Source organism: Bufo bufo, chromosome 2 (genome assembly GCF_905171765.1).
Source record: "Bufo bufo chromosome 2, aBufBuf1.1, whole genome shotgun sequence".
NCBI lineage: Eukaryota > Metazoa > Chordata > Amphibia > Anura > Bufonidae > Bufo > Bufo bufo.
The window spans coordinates 403955825-403973409 of NC_053390.1; the positions used below are offsets into that span (position 1 = coordinate 403955825).

The 17585-nt window shown below is 41.6% G+C and overlaps 1 protein-coding gene across 4 annotated transcripts in view; it reads left to right on the forward strand.

Moving 5' to 3' along the window:
- The window catches only part of SVEP1 (sushi, von Willebrand factor type A, EGF and pentraxin domain containing 1), a 459579-nt gene that overhangs the window by 383478 nt on the left and 58516 nt on the right, over positions 1–17585 (forward strand). For all 4 annotated transcript variants that reach the window (XM_040417268.1, XM_040417271.1, XM_040417270.1 and 1 more), the window contains 3 exons: positions 347–520; positions 5907–6080; positions 13806–13982. In XM_040417268.1, coding sequence (XP_040273202.1) covers positions 347–520; positions 5907–6080; positions 13806–13982 — 525 coding nt within the window. The remainder of the gene's footprint in view (positions 1–346; positions 521–5906; positions 6081–13805; positions 13983–17585) is intronic.

Below are 17585 nucleotides of genomic sequence, written 5' to 3' on the forward strand. Positions count from 1 at the left end.
AGATGTCTATTATCTCCATTTCAGCTAGAAACAGGAGGTGGTCCTTAGCAAAAGGGTTAAAAGGAAAAAAATAATGGCTGCTATTTAATACTACAGTTCCACTGCCTGGCATTCCCCAGCAAAATCAACTGTTTTCTGGGGGTGCCACAAGGGGGACAGATCAGCTGATCATTCTAGTGTTCACATCTTTGATGGGACAACCTCTTTAACAAATGGAAATCATATTTAGTCGTTATTGCAATGAGAGATAAGCCAAGCATAATACAATATACAGTATCTATTGTGCACAATGGCATCAAATCAATATTATATATTTTATAATTACTTAAAAACGTTTTCCCGTTAGGGATTTCCTGCAACCAGCCAGAACTAATAGAGAATGGTCTCATTCATGGCACAAGCTACTTTTTTGAAGATGAAATTCATTATAGCTGTAACCAAGGATATGAAATTCATGGTCCAAGCCATAGAATATGTCATGTGGATAAACAATGGCGCCCATCAGCTCCTACGTGTGTGAGTAAGTAGCTAAGAGTATCTTTGATTTAAAGAAACAAAGTTCCATATGTTTAAAAGATTTCTTGGAGTGAAAAGTGTAATGTCACATGAACATGTAATGAGCTGTAATTTTGCAACTCTACATGTCCTAACCTAACAGGGATACGGCATAGCAATTCAGGGTCAACAATTTGTACCAGGTATGCTTACATCTTCAATATCTTACATCCATTCAGTTGTAGCATTGATAACAAATGACTAAAAAATAACCTATATAGAATATGTGTTGTCAGAAGTTGATACCAGTTTTTCCACTCATTGTCCCAACAGAAAAAAATGTTTATTTTTTTTTAGTTTTTCCTTTAACAGATTAATCATTTTGATCAACAGCATTTGTTGTTCCAGTGTCAAGAAAAAACAAATGAATCAACACCAGACCAAAAGAGCCATTTTCTCCTGACAGGAAACTGGTGCATGGAAAATTTATGACCATAACACGGACAATAAAATATCAATTTTTTAACACATTGGAAGTCAACGTGATATTCTGTTAGTTTCCATAAGACTTAAAAAAAGACTTTTTTGAACTTCAAGTATATGACATTCTTTAAAGAGAAACAGTCAACACGAAATAAAGTGTAAACTGCAAGCAGCATGTTATAGAGCAGAAGAACCTGAGCAGATTGTATATAGTTTTATGGGGAAAAAATATAAAAATTTGAAATGTATACACTTAAGGTCTCTTGCCCGTGCTGCGGACCGCAAATTGCAGTCTGAAATGTATGGACACCGACTGTGGGGATGCCGCATGCGGATCACGACCCCATTCACTTGAATGGGGTCCGCGTTCTGTCCGTCCTGCAAAAAGATAGGACAAGTTCTATCTTTTTGCGGTACGGAACCCCACGAAAGCACTCCGTAGTGCTTTTGTAGGGTTCCGTTCCGTACTTTTGTTACGCATCTACGGATTTGCGGACCCATTTAAGTGAATGGGTCCACATCTGTGATGCAAAATGCACACGGCCGGTGTCCCGTGTATTGTGGACCCGCTGTATGCTGGCCGCAATACGGCCACGGGGAACACACAGCCATGTGCAAGAATCTGTGTTCTTTTTTACTTCAACTGTACACGGGGCCATCTTTTCAGTGAATGATAGCATTTTCTCTGTGTATATATAGATAGTTGTCAGTAACTGATAAAACAGTCCCTTTGTACAACTGAACTCTCAAAAAGTAAGAATTAAGGACAACCTGTCACCACAAAATACAATGCAATCTGCAGGCAGTATGCTATAGAGCAGGAGGAGCAGAGCAGATTGATGTATAGTTTTGTGGGAATAAATTTAATAAAACTTGTAAAAACTTTCATTTTGATTTCAGTTGTAAACAGGGGCTGTCCTATCAGTGACTGAATTCTCTGTGTAAGTGTGTATACATAGATAGCTGTCAGTCACTGACAGTAGTACACGGAGAAGATGATACCAGTGATTGATAACAATCCCTGTGTAAGTGTCTATACATAGATGACAGTCACTAATAGTTGTACACAGGGGAGTTGTTATCAGTGATTGACAGCATTCACTGTGTAAGTGTATATATATCAATATACAGTACAGACCAAAAGTTTGGACACACCTTCTCATTCAAAGAGTTTTCTTTATTTTCATGACTATGAAGGCATCAAAACTATGAATTAACACATGTGGAATTATATACATAACAAACAAGTGTGAAACAACTGAAAATATGTCATATTCTAGGTTCTTCTAAGTAGCCACCTTTTGCTTTGATTACTGCTTTGCACACTCTTGGCATTCTCTTGATGAGATTCAAGAGGTAGTCCCCTGAAATGGTCTTCCAACAGTCTTGAAGGAGTTCCCAGAGATGCTTAGCACTTGTTGGCCCTTTTGCCTTCACTCTGCGGTCCAACTCACCCCAAACCATCTCGATTGGGTTCAGGTGCGGTGACTGTGGAGGCCAGGTTATCTGGCGCAGCACCTTATCAATCTCCTTCATGGTCAAATAGCCCTTACTTTCAATGTTTTCCCAATTTTTCAGCTGACTGACTGACCTTCATTTCTTAAAGTAATGATGGCCACTCGTTTTTCTTTACTTAGCTGCTTTTTTCTTGCCATAATACAAATTCTAACAGTCTATTCAGTAGGACTATCAGCTGTGTATCCACCTGACTTCTGCTCAATGCCACTGATGGTCCCAACCCCATTCATAAGTCAAGAAATCCCACTTATTAAACCTGACAGGGCACACCTGTGAAGTGAAAACCATTTCAGGGGACTACCTCTTGAAGCTCATCAAGAAAATGCCAAGAGTTTGCAAAGCAGTAATCAAAGCAAAAGGTGGCTACTTTGAAGAACCTAGAATATGACATATTTTCAGTTGTTTCACACTTGTTTGTTATGTATATAATTCCACATGTGTTAATTCATAGTTTTAATGCCTTCAGTGTGAATCTACAATTTTCATAGTCATGAAAATAAAGAAAACTCTTTGAATGAGAAGGTGTGTCCAAACTTTTGGTCTGTACTGTATGTCAGTCACTAATAGTTGTACACAGGGGAGGTGTTATCAGTGATTGATAGCATTCTCTGTGTAAGTGTGTATACATAGATGACAGTCACTGATAGTTGTACACAGGGGGGTGTTATCAGTGATTAATAGCATTTCCTGTGTAAGTGTGTATATATAGATAGCTGTCAGTCACTGATAGATATACACGGGGAGGTATTATCATTGACTTATAGCATTCTCTGTGTAAGTGTGTATCTATAGATAGCTTTCCCTGTGTAAGTGTGTATACAGAAATAGCTGTCAGTCACTGATAGCTTTACAGGGGGAGGTGTTATCAGTGATTGATAGCATTCTCTGTGTAAGTGTGTATACAGAGATAGCTTTCAATCAGCCTCTGATATGAGCATCAAAGTATTTGATGCTCCAATGCTCTCCTTTGCCTGGGCTGAATCACACAGGGTAAATGTTTTTTGTGTTTCTTTTAGATCTGGCAACGTACTGGGATCTCCATGGGGAAAGCCAGGCGAAGACTTCTGCCTAGCAGTGAGCCCGGTGAAGTCATCTGCACTAATGGACGGGCTTTGGTGCTGTCCTAGCTTGTAAAATGACTAGGACAGCACAAAAGTGTGCCGATCAGTGCCGGTGATGTAACCGACAACACTGCTAGGTGGAAGCCTCCACCTAGCAGTGTAAAAACATAAACAAAAAAAACTTGCTCTTTGTGATCAAGCGCAGGGCAAGAGAGAGCATCAGAGCATGAACTGTTTCGATGCTTCTTTCAGAGGGGCTGCCTAAGTGAAAATGGGGATATATCCAGGTTCAGCTCTGAACCCAGACAACCCCTTGAAGTAGTCCATGCAGGAAATAAGGGTGTGCAATATTATTTTTGTTGACTTGAGGTTGAGTGACTTGCGAAAGAGTGGACTTGCGAAATGTTTTGAAGTTGGAGTGACAGGAAGCGACTGTGTGGCTTACAGTACATGGTGAAAACACATCAGGAAGTGGATTTGTGAGACTGAGGAAGCGGCAAGCCATTAACAGTAATATGTGTGCTAACAGACATTAGATGAGGCAAAGATGATGATTTCAGTTTTCTTCATATTGAGTATTATGAAGTAAGGAGAAAAGAAAGTAAATATAGCTGAGAGACACTGTAAAAATCTGAATAGCTGGAAGGTGAACTCTGGCCCAGATAGGTACATTTAAGTGTTATCAGCATATAAAGCCAATTTGTACTAAAAGCTATGGGCCAAACATATACCTGGAAAACAGTAAGGTTCCCTGGGGTTTCCAGGACAAAGCCTTGAGGGACAAAAAAGAGAGAAGGTTAGACAGCTAAGTGGTGTATGAGTGGGATACACTACATTTACGGTTGGTGAGGTATGAGGTGATCCAGAAGAGGACCAAGTCAAGAACAAATGTTATATTAGCTAGGCTGTTTTCCTTATTAAGTAATTAAATAACTCTGTTGTACTGCTCTGCTGGTTTTAGGTGTTGTGTGTAGGCCTCATCCATCTTGAGCATAGAGTAATAATTTGTAATAATAATCATGCTCAGAGTGTCTACAGCATTGCTATGCTCGGCACATCCGAGTGCTCGGCCGAATACTGCGGGTGCTCGAGTACAATTAAATACAATGAAAGTCAATGGGAGACCCGAGCATCAAACCAGGCACCCCCTGCTCTGAAGAAAAGAGGGTATCTGGTTCACAAAAAAAGGTTAAAATTGATGGAAAGTTGGAAACCCCATCAAAATGGTTTGGAAACAACATTAAGAGGATGGCTGAATGCGTCTTGGACTCCTATTATCTATGACATACAATAGACAACCACACAAAGGCTATATGCCAAAAGCCAGGTATATTCAAGACATCAATCTATCCATGAGACAGATGAACGGCTTAGTCAGCATGCCTTACAATGGCAGCCTTGTGCACTATGAGATATTCCAAACCAGTTCTCTTCTGACTGAGAGCCAGTAAGGCTCAAAGTCACTTCAGATCTGTTGGATGGCTTGGGTGGACCTGTGCACCTAGATCAATATCACTAGGGAGACAAAAAGTTTTCCGATTGTCCTAACATAATATTCAATAACCTTTCTGTACAGTTTTGTCATATAAAAACTCATTTGCATAAACATTGTTTGGAATGTCTCATAGTGCACAAGGCTGCCCATACGTGGCTTTTGGCATATAGCCTTTGTGTGGTTGTCTATTGTATTTTGTAGATAATAGGAGTCCAAGACGCATCCAGCTATCCTCTTAATGCTGTTTCCAAACTATTTTGATGGGGTTTCCATCAATTTCTAACCTTTTTTTGTGAACCAGACACCCTCTTCTCTTCCAAGCAGGGGGTGAATGGGGTTCTCCCGTTGACTTCCATTGTGCTCAGGTGCTCGGTAGAGCACACAAGCATACCAATGTGTTTGTCCAGAGCACACGAGCACTTTGGTGCTCGATCAACACTACTGATTAAGGCTGGGTTTATATCCCCTTTTTGCCATCTATTTAACATATACAAAAAACGTATACATTAACAGGCTGATGGCATACAGTGGGCATAGAGGGCTATGAAGGATAAAAAAGTGTGGTGTGCTGCACTTTAGTTTTCTTATTTGTACAATGTATCCATTAAACGGATGTTAAAAATGTGATGTCAACCAACCTAAGCCCCATTCAAAAGGTACTTATATCTTCATGTGAATATTTGCCACAGTTTCCACATGGAAACCACCACAAGAATTGGCCATAATCCTTTTTTTTCCCGTGAAACAGATTTCAAATAAAAAATAATGTGTCCTTTAGCACAAGCTGAATCTAAACAATGCTGTCTAACTAGCTATTTTATGTACAATGATCTCCAAAAAGTCTTTCTTTTCAGAGACCAGATGTGAAATCCCAAATGATTTACAAAATGGACGCGTTGAGTATGAAAGTTCTACTGTCCGTAGCACTGTAAAGTACCATTGTAATAGTGGGTATAGTTTGGAAGGGGAAGATGTTGCCAGATGCTCAGAAAATGGAAAATGGAGTCATCCTGCACCTCTGTGTAAACGTGTGTGTTTATATTATCATTTATCTTTTCACGCATATTCCTGTCTACTTCATTTTTGTACTTTGGGTGGCATGCAGATCAGATTCAGAGGATCCTATTTGGTTCAGCATCACATGGCTTCTGTGTATGGTACTAATACTGTATATTTCAATGTGATAAGGCATATAACTGCATAAAAGTCTGAAATTATTTTTATTAAGATTTTTTTACATTTTGTAAACAAATGAGTTTTCATAAGGCTAACTCCTTTTAACTACACTCATTTCAGCAAGATAATGATTTCCTACACACAGCAATGGTTTCCCACAAATGTTTCCAACAGATTGCAACACATTCTTTCCCTGCCCAGTCTCCATATTTATTGCCAATCGAAAATTTTGCATATATGGGACCAGCTTCGGCAACTTTGATTGTGCAGGATCTAAAGGCTCAGCTTTAAAATCTGTGGGCAAATGTGCCACAGGATACTATACAGAACCTGGTCACATCTTGGATTCAGGCTAGAGGTGGCCCAACAGGGTACTAGAGCCTGCAGTCAATTGTACAGTTTTCCCTAATAAACTTACAAACCGGATTCCAAAAAAGTTGGGACACTATACAAATCGTGAATAAAAACTGAATGCAATGATGTGGAGGTGCCAACTTCTAATATTTTATTCAGAATAGAACATAAATCACGGAACAAAAGTTTAAACTGAGAAAATTTACCATTTTAAGCGAAAAATATGTTGAATCAGAATTTCATGGTGTCAACAAATCCCCAAAAAGTTGGGACAAGGCCATTTTCACCACTGTGTGGCATCTCACCTTCTTCTTACAACACTCAACAGACGTCTGGGGACCCCGGAGACCAGTTTCTCAAGTTTAGAAATAGGAATGCTCTCCCATTCTTGTCTAATACAGGCCTCTAACTGTTCAATCGTCTTGGGCCTTCTTTGTTGCACCTTCCTCTTTATGATGCGCCAAATGTTCTCTATAGGTGAAAGATCTGGACTGCAGACTGGCCATTTCAGTACCCGGATCCTTCTCCTACGCAGCCATGATGTTGTGATTGATGCAGAATGTGGTCTGGCATTATCTTGTTGAAAAATGCAGGGTCTTCCCTGAAAGAGATGACGTCTGGATGGGAGCATATGTTGTTCTAGAACCTGAATATATTTTTCTGCATTGATGGTGCCTTTCCAGACATGCAAGCTGCCCATGCCTCACGCACTCATGCAACCCCATACCATCAGAGATGCAGGCTTTTGAACTGAGCGTTGATAACAACTTGGGTTGTCCTTGTCCTCTTTGGTCCGGATGACATGGCGTCCCAGATTTCCAAAAAGAACTTTGAATCGTGACTCGTCTGACCACAGAACAGTCTTCCATTTTGCCACACTCCATTTTAAATGATCCCTGGCCCAGTGAAAACGCCTGAGCTTGTGGATCTTGCTTAGAAATGGCTTCTTCTTGGCACTGTAGAGTTTCAGCTGGCAACGGCGGATGGCACGGTGGATTGTGTTCACTGACAATGGTTTCTGGAAGTATTCCTGAGCCCATTCTGTGATTTCCTTTACAGTAGCATTCCTGTTTGTGGTGCAGTGTCGTTTAAGGGCCCGGAGATCACGGGCATCCAGTATGGTTTTACGGCCTTGACCCTTACGCACAGAGATTGTTCCAGATTCTCTGAATCTTCGGATGATGTTATGCACAGTTGATGATGATAGATGCAAAGTCTTTGCAATTTTTCGCTGGGTAACACCTTTCTGATATTGCTCCACTATCTTTCTGCGCAACATTGTGGGAATTGGTGATCCTCTACCCATCTTGGCTTCTGAGAGACACTGCCACTCTGAGAAGCTCTTTTTATACCCAATCATGTTGCCAATTGACCTAATTAGTGTTAATTGGTCTTCCAGCTCTTCGTTATGCTCAAATTTACTTTTTCCAGCCTCTTATTGCTACTTGTCCCAACTTTTTTGGGATTTGTTGACACCGTGAAAATTGGAATCAACGTATTTTTCCTTTAAATTATACATTTACTCGGATTAAACGTTTGATCTGTCATCTACGTTCTATTAAAAATAAAATATTGACATTTGCCATCTCCACATCATTGCATTCAGTTTTTATTCACAATTTGTTTAGTGTCCCAACTTTTTTGGAATCCGGTTTGTATTTTTTCGCTCTTACATTGTAATCACTTAGTCAGGTCCATAAATATTGGGACATCAACACAATTGTAACATTTTTGGCTCTATATACCACCACAATGGATTTTAAATGAAACGAACAAGATGTGCTTTAACTGCAGACCGTCAGCTTTAATTTGAGGGTATTTACATCCAAATCAGGTGAACGGTGTAGGAATTACAACCGTTTGCATATGTGCCTCCCACTTGTTAAGGGACCAAAAGTAATGGGACAATTGGCATGTCAGCTGTTCCATGGCCAGGTGTGTTATTCCCTCATTATCCCAATTACAATGAGCAGATAAAAGGTCCAGTGTTCATTTCAAGTGTGCTATTTTCATTTGGAATCTTTTGCTGTCAACTCTCAAGATGAGATCCAAAGAGCTGTCACTATCAGTGAAGCAAGCTATCATTAATCTGAAAAAGCAAAACAAACCTATCAGAGAGATAGCAAAAACATTAGGCATGGCCAAAACAACTGTTTGGAACATTCTTATAAAGAAGGAACGGACCGGTGAGCTCAGCAAAACCAAAAGACCCGGAAGACCACGGAAAACAACTGTGGTGGATGACCGAAGAATTCTTTCCCTGGTGAAGAAAACACCCTTCACAAGAGTTGGCCAGATCAAGAACACTCTCCAGGAGGTAAATGTATGTGTGTCAAAGTCAAAAATCAAGAGAAGATTTCACCAGAGTGAATACAGAGGGTTCACCACAAGATATAAACCATTGGTGAGCCTCAAAAACAGGAAGGCCAGATTAGAGTTTGCCAAACGACATCTAAAAAAGCCTTGACAGTTCTGGAACAACATCCTATGGACAGACGAGACCAAGATCAACTTGTACCAGAGTGATAGGAAGAGAAGAGTATGGAGAAGGAAAGGAACTGCTCATGATCCTAAGCATACCACCTCATCAGTGAAGCATGGTGGTGGTAGTGTCATGGCGTGGGCATGTATGGCTGCCAATGGAACTAGTTCTCTTGTATTTTTTGATGATGTGACTGCTGACAAAAGCAGCAGGATTAATTCTGAAGTGTTTCGGGCAATATTATCTGCTCATATTCAGCCAAATGCTTCAGAACTCATTGGACAGCGCTTCACAGTGCAGATGGACAATGACCCAAAGCATACTGCAAAAGCAACCAAAGAGTTTTTTTTAAGGGAAAGAAGTGGAATGTTATGCAATGGCCAAGTCAATCACTGACCTGAATCTGATTGAGCATGCATTTAACTTGCTGAAGACAAAACTGAAGGGAAAATGCCCCAAGAACAAGCAGGAACTGAAGACAGTTGCAGTAGAGGCCTGGCAGAGCATCACCAGGGATGAAACTCAGCGTCTGGTGATGTCTATGCATTCCAGACTTCAGGTTGTAATTGACTGCAAAGTGAAAGTTTGATTTATGATTATTATTATGTCTCATTACTTTTGGTTCCTTAACAAGTGGGAGGCACATATGCAAACTGTTGTAATTCCTACACCGTTCACCTGATTTGGATGTAAATACCCTCAAATTAAAGCTGACAGTCTGCAGTTAAAGCACATCTTGTTCATTTCATTTCAAATCCATTGTGGTGGTGTATAGAGCCAAAAATGTTAGAATTATGTCAATGTCCCAATATTTATGGACCTGACTGTACATACAGTATATCATCATTACATTCACAAATACACTTTCTTTCAATTACAACAACTCTTCGTTGGTGATTTTTTTTGTCAGTGAGTGTATAACGTATAATAATGTATAATGTTTAATCATTAGCAATATATGTGATCTGAACTAATTTGATAAAAAAAAATATTTTAGCAAGTGAGCCCAGCATTAATTAGCACTTTAAGTAGCAAAGCTTAAAGGGGTTGTGTCTCTTCAGTAAATAGCATTTATTATGTATAGGAAGTAAATACAAGACACTTACTAATGTATTGTTATTTTCCATATTGCTTCCTTTGGTGGCTGGATTCATTTTTCCATCACATTGTTCACTGTTCGTTTCCATGGTTACGGCCACCTTGCAATTCAGCAGTGGTGGTCGCACTTGTATACTGTAGGAAAAAGCACTAGTCGATGTGCGGTCCCCCGATCCTGGCCCCCAGAGAGGCCAATGCTTTTTCCTGTAGTGTGGAAACACAACAATCACTGCTGGACAGGGTGGTCGTAATAATGGAAATGAGCAGTGTATAATGTGATGTAACAATGAATCCAGCCAGCAAAGGAAGCAATATGAATAATAACAATACATTAGTAAGTGGCTTATCTTAACTTCCTCTATGTAATAAATGCTATTTGCTGAAGTGAGAAAACCGCTTTAATCATGATGCCATAGCCAACAGATACCCTTCAGGGTTTACATATATGTCATGCTGTTCTCTCAACCATCTCTTATTATTTGTTTCATTTATCTTTGTTTCCAAAATAAAAGAACAAAAAGTAGGAGAAGTATACAGTATTTTACGAAAGTGAGTACAACCCTCACATTTTTGTAAATATTTTATTATATCTTTTCATGGGACAACACTGAAGATATGACACTTTGATACAATGCAAAGAAGTTAGGCATCTTTCACACGGGCGAGTTTTCCACGCGGGTGCAAAGCGTGAGCTGAACGCATTGCACCCGCACTGAATCCGGACCCATTAATTTCTATGGGGCTGTGCATGAGCGGTGATTTTCACGCATCACTTGTGCGTTGCGTGAAAATCGCAGCAAGCTCTATATTGTGCGTTTTTCACGCAACACAGGCCCCATAGAAGTGAATGGGGCTGGGTGAAAATCGCAAGCATCCGCAAGCAAGTGCAGTTCTGGTGCGATTTTCACACATGGGTACTAGGATGAATGTCTACTCACTGTATTATTTTCCCTTATAACATGATTATAAGAAAAAATAATAGCATTCTCTAATACAGAATGCTTAGTAGAAGGTCAATTGAGGGTTAAAAATAAAAAATAAAAAATAACTCACCTCCTCAAATTGATCGCATAGCTGCCTGTTTCCTGTTCTTTCTTCAGGACCTGTCAAAGGACCTGTGGTGACATCACTGTGCTCATCACATGATACATCACATGATCCATCACCATGGTGATGGACCATGTGATGAGCACAGTGACGTCACCACAGGTCCTTTGACAGGTCCTGAAGAAAGAACAGGAGACCGGCAGCTACGAGATCAATTGGAGGAGGTGAGTTACATATTTTTTTTTATTTTTTAACACTCAATTGACCTTTTACTAAGCATTCTGTATTAAAGAATGCTATTATTTTGCCTTATAACCATGTTATAAAATTATATACAGAATACTGAACCCAAACCCGAACTTCTGTGAAGAAGCCTGGGTACCAAACATGCTGATTTTTCTCACGCGTGTGCAAAACGCATTAAAACGCTTTGCACTCCCGGGGAAAAATCGTGCATGTTCCCGCAACACACCCACATCTTTTCCCGCAACGCACCCACAATGCCCGTCTGAAACCAGCCTTAGTGTACAGCTTGTATAGCAGTGTAAATTTGGTGTGCCCTCAAAATAACTCACTACACAGCAATTAATGTCTAAACCGCTGGCAACAAAAGTGAGCAAACCCTTAAGTGAAAATGGCCAAATTGCGCCCAAAGTGTCAATATTTTGTGTGGCCACCATTATTTTCCAGCACTGCCTTAACTCTCTTGGGCATTGAGTTTAATGGAGCTTCACAGGTTGCCACTGGAATCCTCTTCCACTCCTCCATGACGACATCACAAAGTTGGTGGATGTTAGAGACATTGTGCTCCTCCACCTTCCAGGATGCCCCACAGATGCTCAATAGGGTTTAGGTCTGGAGACATGCTTGGCCAGTCCAGCACCTTTACCCTCAGGTTCTTTAGCAAGGCAGTGGTCATCGTGGAGTTGTGTTTGGAGTCATTATCATGTTGGAATACTACCCTGCGTCCCAGTTTCTGAAGGGAGAGGTTTGTGCTCTGCTTCAGTCTGTCACAGTACATGTTGGCATTCATGGCTCCCTCACTGAACTGTAGCTCCCCACAGCCGGCAGCACTCATGCAGCCCCAAACCATGAAACTCCAACCACCATGCTTGACTGTAGGCAAGAGACACTTGTCTTTGTACTCCTCACCTGGTTGCCGCCACACACTCTTGACACCATCCGAACCAAATAAGTTTATCTTGTTCCCAGGAATCCATGTCCTTAGTCTGCTTGTCTTCAGCAAAGCAGGCTTTCCTGTGCATTATGGTTTGAGCACTGACAGGCTGACCCCCCACCCCTTTAACCTCTGCAGCAGTGCAAGCAGCACTCATATATCTATTTTGAAAATGCAACCTCTGGATATGACACTGAGCATGTGCACTCAGCTTCTTTGGTCAACCATGGCGAGGCCTGTTCTGAGTGGAACCGCTGTATGGTCTTGGTCACCATGCTGCAGCTCAGTTTCAGGGTGTTGGCAATCTTTTTATAGCCCAGGCCTGTGATGGCTAACCTCCAGCACTCCAGCTGTGGTGAAACTATGACTCCCAGCATGCTCCATTTATTATTGGAGGTCTGAGAATGGCCAAGCAAGTGTACATCTCGGGAGTTGTAGTTTTACCACAGCTGAAGTGCCGAGGTTAGCCATCACAGGCCTAGGCCATATTTATGTAGAGCAGCAATTCTTTTTTTCAGATTCTCAGAGAGTTCTTTGCCATGAGGTGCCATGTTGAACTTCCAGTGACCAGTATGAGAGAGTGTGAGAGCGATAACTCTTAATTTGACGCACCCGCTCCACATTCACACCTGAGACCTTGTAACACTAATGAGTCACATGACACCGGGGAGGGAAAATGGCTAATTGGGCACATTGCCCATTTTTACTTAGGGGTGTACTCACTTTTGTTGCCAGTGGTTTAGACATTAATGGCTGGGTGTGGAGTTATTTTGAGGGCACACCAAATTTACACTGTTATACAAGCTGTACACTGACTACTTTACATTGTATCAAAGTGTCATATCTTCAGGGTTGTCCCATGAAAAGATATAATAAGATATTTACAAAAATGTGAGGGGCGTACTCACTTTTGTGAGATATTGCATATGAGAAGCATTTACTGTATATTATGTATGATGGATGAATGTGTGTACGACTAGCGATCAGTGTGGGACTAATCAAATTTCTGCATAGTTAGGTAGGAGAAAGCCCACAGGAATGCTGCATTTCACATCTGGATACATCTCAAATGTACATGCGTAGTTCGCAAATAAAATGTGAAGAGTCTAATCAGCATGTAAAGCTAATGTAGTGGTAAACCAGTTAATTAACAATATATATACTCAATATATTTTGAGTGGTATAGGCAAATTAAATCATCTCCAAACTAATTTTATCTGCCAGTAAAAATCTACTATTATGCAGTATGTGAAAAAATTGTATGTTAAAAAAATATGTGTGCTTAAAACTGTTCAAAAGAAGCTATAAAGGAGGAATTGAAAGGAATATTTGTAGCACAATAAATACAGTAAGGCCAGTTCAATGTCAATAATATTTATCCAGTTAATGTAATTTTTATAGTTTTTTTTTTAATACCAGCAAACCCTTGTCCTGTGCCATTTGTGATCCCGGACAATGCAATTCTGACAGAAAGCGAATTCTATGTTGGCCAAAAGTTATCCATAAAATGTCGAAAGGGCTATCGCCTTACTGGCCAAGCCGTTATAACTTGCAATGCTGATTTAACCTGGACAGAATCAAATGCTAAATGCGAAAGTAAGTCTCATCTTGTACATTTACACAAGTGCTTCAATGGATTATGTGCAGAAAGATTTACCTTAAAGTGTATCCCATCTGGACCAACCCTTCTCTAAATCTAGTCACCTAGGCAATCAGCTAATTTGAGATGTTGCTGGGGTCTGAAAAGATTTGAGGCCCAAGCCTCAATTCATACGTGTCAATTTCTCGATCCAACCCCGGTGCTTAGAGCATATTTGGATAGACTTTACATTCAGTGCTATCACATATACAAGAGAATACAGTGCTACATATTATTATTAGGGTGCATTCACATGACCGTGCCTTATTTTGCTGCCTGCAAAATGTAGATCTGCAAAACAAGGATGCTGCCCGTGTACTTTCCGCAATTTGCGGAATGGAACGGGAAGCCCATTCTAGAAATAACCATTCTTGTCCACGAGTGCGGTCAAGAATAGGACATGCTCTATATTTTTTGCGGGACCATGGAACAGAACAACAGATTCGGACAGCACACAGTGTATTTTCCGCATCTTTTGCGGCCCCATTGAAATGAATGGGACTGCACCCATTCTGCAGAATTGCGGAACAGATGTGGGCCCATTCATATGGTCGTGTGAATGCGCCGTTATTATTATTAATTTGAAAGTGCCATTAGTTCCATGGAGATTTACATCAAGAGAGGTTACACACATACCTTTTACATCCAGTGATATCTCCTCTGATTATACATGTTCTCTTTTCTGTTTTTCTCCATTTGATCCAAACAGCTATGATGGCTTCTTTCATCCACTTCCCATCTCTGTAGAGTTTGCCACACAGACTTTTTAAGTTCATTACTTTTATATCATCCTCCTCCTCCTGGTGCCCCAACAGTGTGAGGCTACTTTCACACTAGCGTCGGGGCTCCGCTTGTGAGCTCCGTTTGAAGGGTCTCACAAGCAGCCCCGAACGCATCCGTACTGCCCTAATGCATTCTGAGTGGATGCGGATCCGCTCAGAATGCATCAGTCTGGCAGCATTCAGCCTCCGCTCCGCACAGCAAGCGGACACCTGAACGCTGCTTTTAGCGTTCGGGTGTCCGCCTGGCCGTGCGGAGGCAAGCGGATCCGTCCAGACTTACAATGTAAGTCAATGGGGACGGATCCGTACGGCCCCAATGCATTCTGAGTGGACGCGGATCCGCTCAGAATGCATCAGTCTGGCAGCGTTCAGCCTCCGCTCAGCAAGCGGACACCGAATGCTGTTTGCAGCGTTCGGGTGTCCGCCTGGCCGTGCGGAGGCAAACGGATCCATCCAGATTTACAATGTAAGTCAATGGGGACGGATCCGTTTGAAGTTGACACAATATGGCTCAATTTTCAAATGGATCCGTCCCCCATTGACTTTCAATGTAAAGTCTGGACGGATCCGTCTGAACAACTTTCAGACTTAGAATTTTTTCTAAACTATAATGCAGACGGATCCGTTCTGAACGGATCCAAACGTCTGCATTATACGAGCGGATCCGTCTGTGCAGACACCAGACGGATCCTCTCTGAACGCTAGTGTGAAAGTAGCCTTATACTGCTGCTACAGTGTTATACTGCTGCTGCCTCAAAATACTATATTTAAAGGGGTTGTTCCCGGTACAGAGCTGAACCCGGACATATCCCCATTTTTACCTCTCCGGCCCTTCTGATATGAGTATGGGAGCATTTCATGCTCCGATGCTCTCTCTTGCCCAGTGCTGGATCGCGCAAGGCAAGGACTACTTTGTTTATATTTTTATACTGCTAGGCGGAGGCCTCCGCCTAACAGTGTTGACGGTGACGTCACCGGCACTGATGGGCAGGCTGTAGCTCTGCCTTAGCAATTTTACAGGCTAGGGCAGCACTAAAGCCCACCCATCAGTGCCGATGACATCACTGGGCTCACTGCTAGGTGGAAGTTTCCGCCTAGCTTAACCTATGGAGAGCCCAGTACGTCACAGGATCTCCTTAAAAAGCCTTTGCCCTGTGATGAATCGTGAATCATGAAATGCTCCAATGCTCATATCAAGGGGGCTGCCTGGATGAAAATGGCCATATGTCCAGGTTCAGCTCTGAACCTGGACAACCCCTTTAGATAACAGTGCTATACAGATAGTCCCCAAAGTGCTCCCAATAGTCACACCAATAGTAAAAATTCTCTCATAGAGTGTCCTTATAAATAAAAGTGCCTCCTACAGTGATAATGCTCCCAAAGAGTGTCCCCATTAGTAGTAGTGCCCTCCATATTGTGCAGAATAATAATAATAATGTCCCCATAGAACCCCAAGTAGTATATCTCCATATAGCCACCAGTAGTAATAAGGCCCCTCCATAAGGTCTCCCTAGCGAGGGCCCAGACGTTATAATGCCCCCTAAAGTTCCCCTGTTCCCCCATTAGTTATATTGCCCCTTATAGTATCCCCAGTAGTTATAATGCCCCCTCTATTAATTCCAGCAAGTATAATGCCCCTTTAGTGCTCCTACTAATTATAATGGTACCCTGTACTGACCCAGTAGTTATAATAGCCCCATCTAGTACTCAAAGTAGTTATAATGCCCTCCTGTAGTGTCCACCAGTGGTTATAATTATCCATGCAGTGCCTCCAGTAGCTATAATGCCTCCTATAGTTCCCATAGTAGGTATAATTCCTCCTATAGTGCCCCCAGTAAATATAATGTCCTCTATAGTGCCCCAATAGGTATAATGCCCCTATGGTGCCCAGTAGTTATAATGTCCTCTGTACTGCCCTCAGTGCTTATAGTGCCCCCTGAAATGGCCTCAGCACTTATAGTGCCCTCCTGTAGTTCCATTTCCCCCATAGTGCCCAGTATTATCTTCACCCAAAGCGATGAAGGGAAAAAAAAATAATATTCACCTGACTCTCAGCTCCGTGCTGCCGTCTGCGATGCAGGCCACAGGCCTCTTCCAGCCTGTGGCATGAGATGTCTGCACCCAGCTCAAGCAGCTGCAATCTAAGTCAATGCACTATTTGCATCTTGGTGTGGGCAGTCACAATGGCATCGAATGATAATGTAATTTCTTTGCATCCACCTACATCATTCTATTGCCTTATAGGTTTCAGGCCTAGTGGTCTAGGAGAGTGCACAGCAGAGAAGGAAGCCATCTTCCCAGGTCCCGCCACAGTATTCGATTATATAACTGCCATGAAGATAGCTATATAGTTGTATGGTCGGTGGCCACTATGTTCAGGGATCTGGACAAAACATTCAGGATGTTCTTACCTACCAATGCCACTACAGCTGATCTCCTTGGATTCTGTGATTCAGACGGACAATCTCTGTGTTTCCTCTCTTTTCTGGCTAACAGAGGTAGTTTCATGGGTGGGAATCCCTTCTATATGATATCAGAGAAGGGACCCTGGGGTCTGCAATCTACTTGGATGAATGCAATCACAGGGCAGGAAGCGCTAATTGAGAGTGTTGTGGTCCTAGTTATGTGGACACATTCAGACTGTAATGCAGAATTAAATGGGTTGTCTGAGATAATTAACCAGTTGCAAATTGCATTAGATATAGTAAAAAATTATAGTAAATATATATAACTGAGGACATTGACTGCAGCACTCACGTACTGTACACCTACAGATCT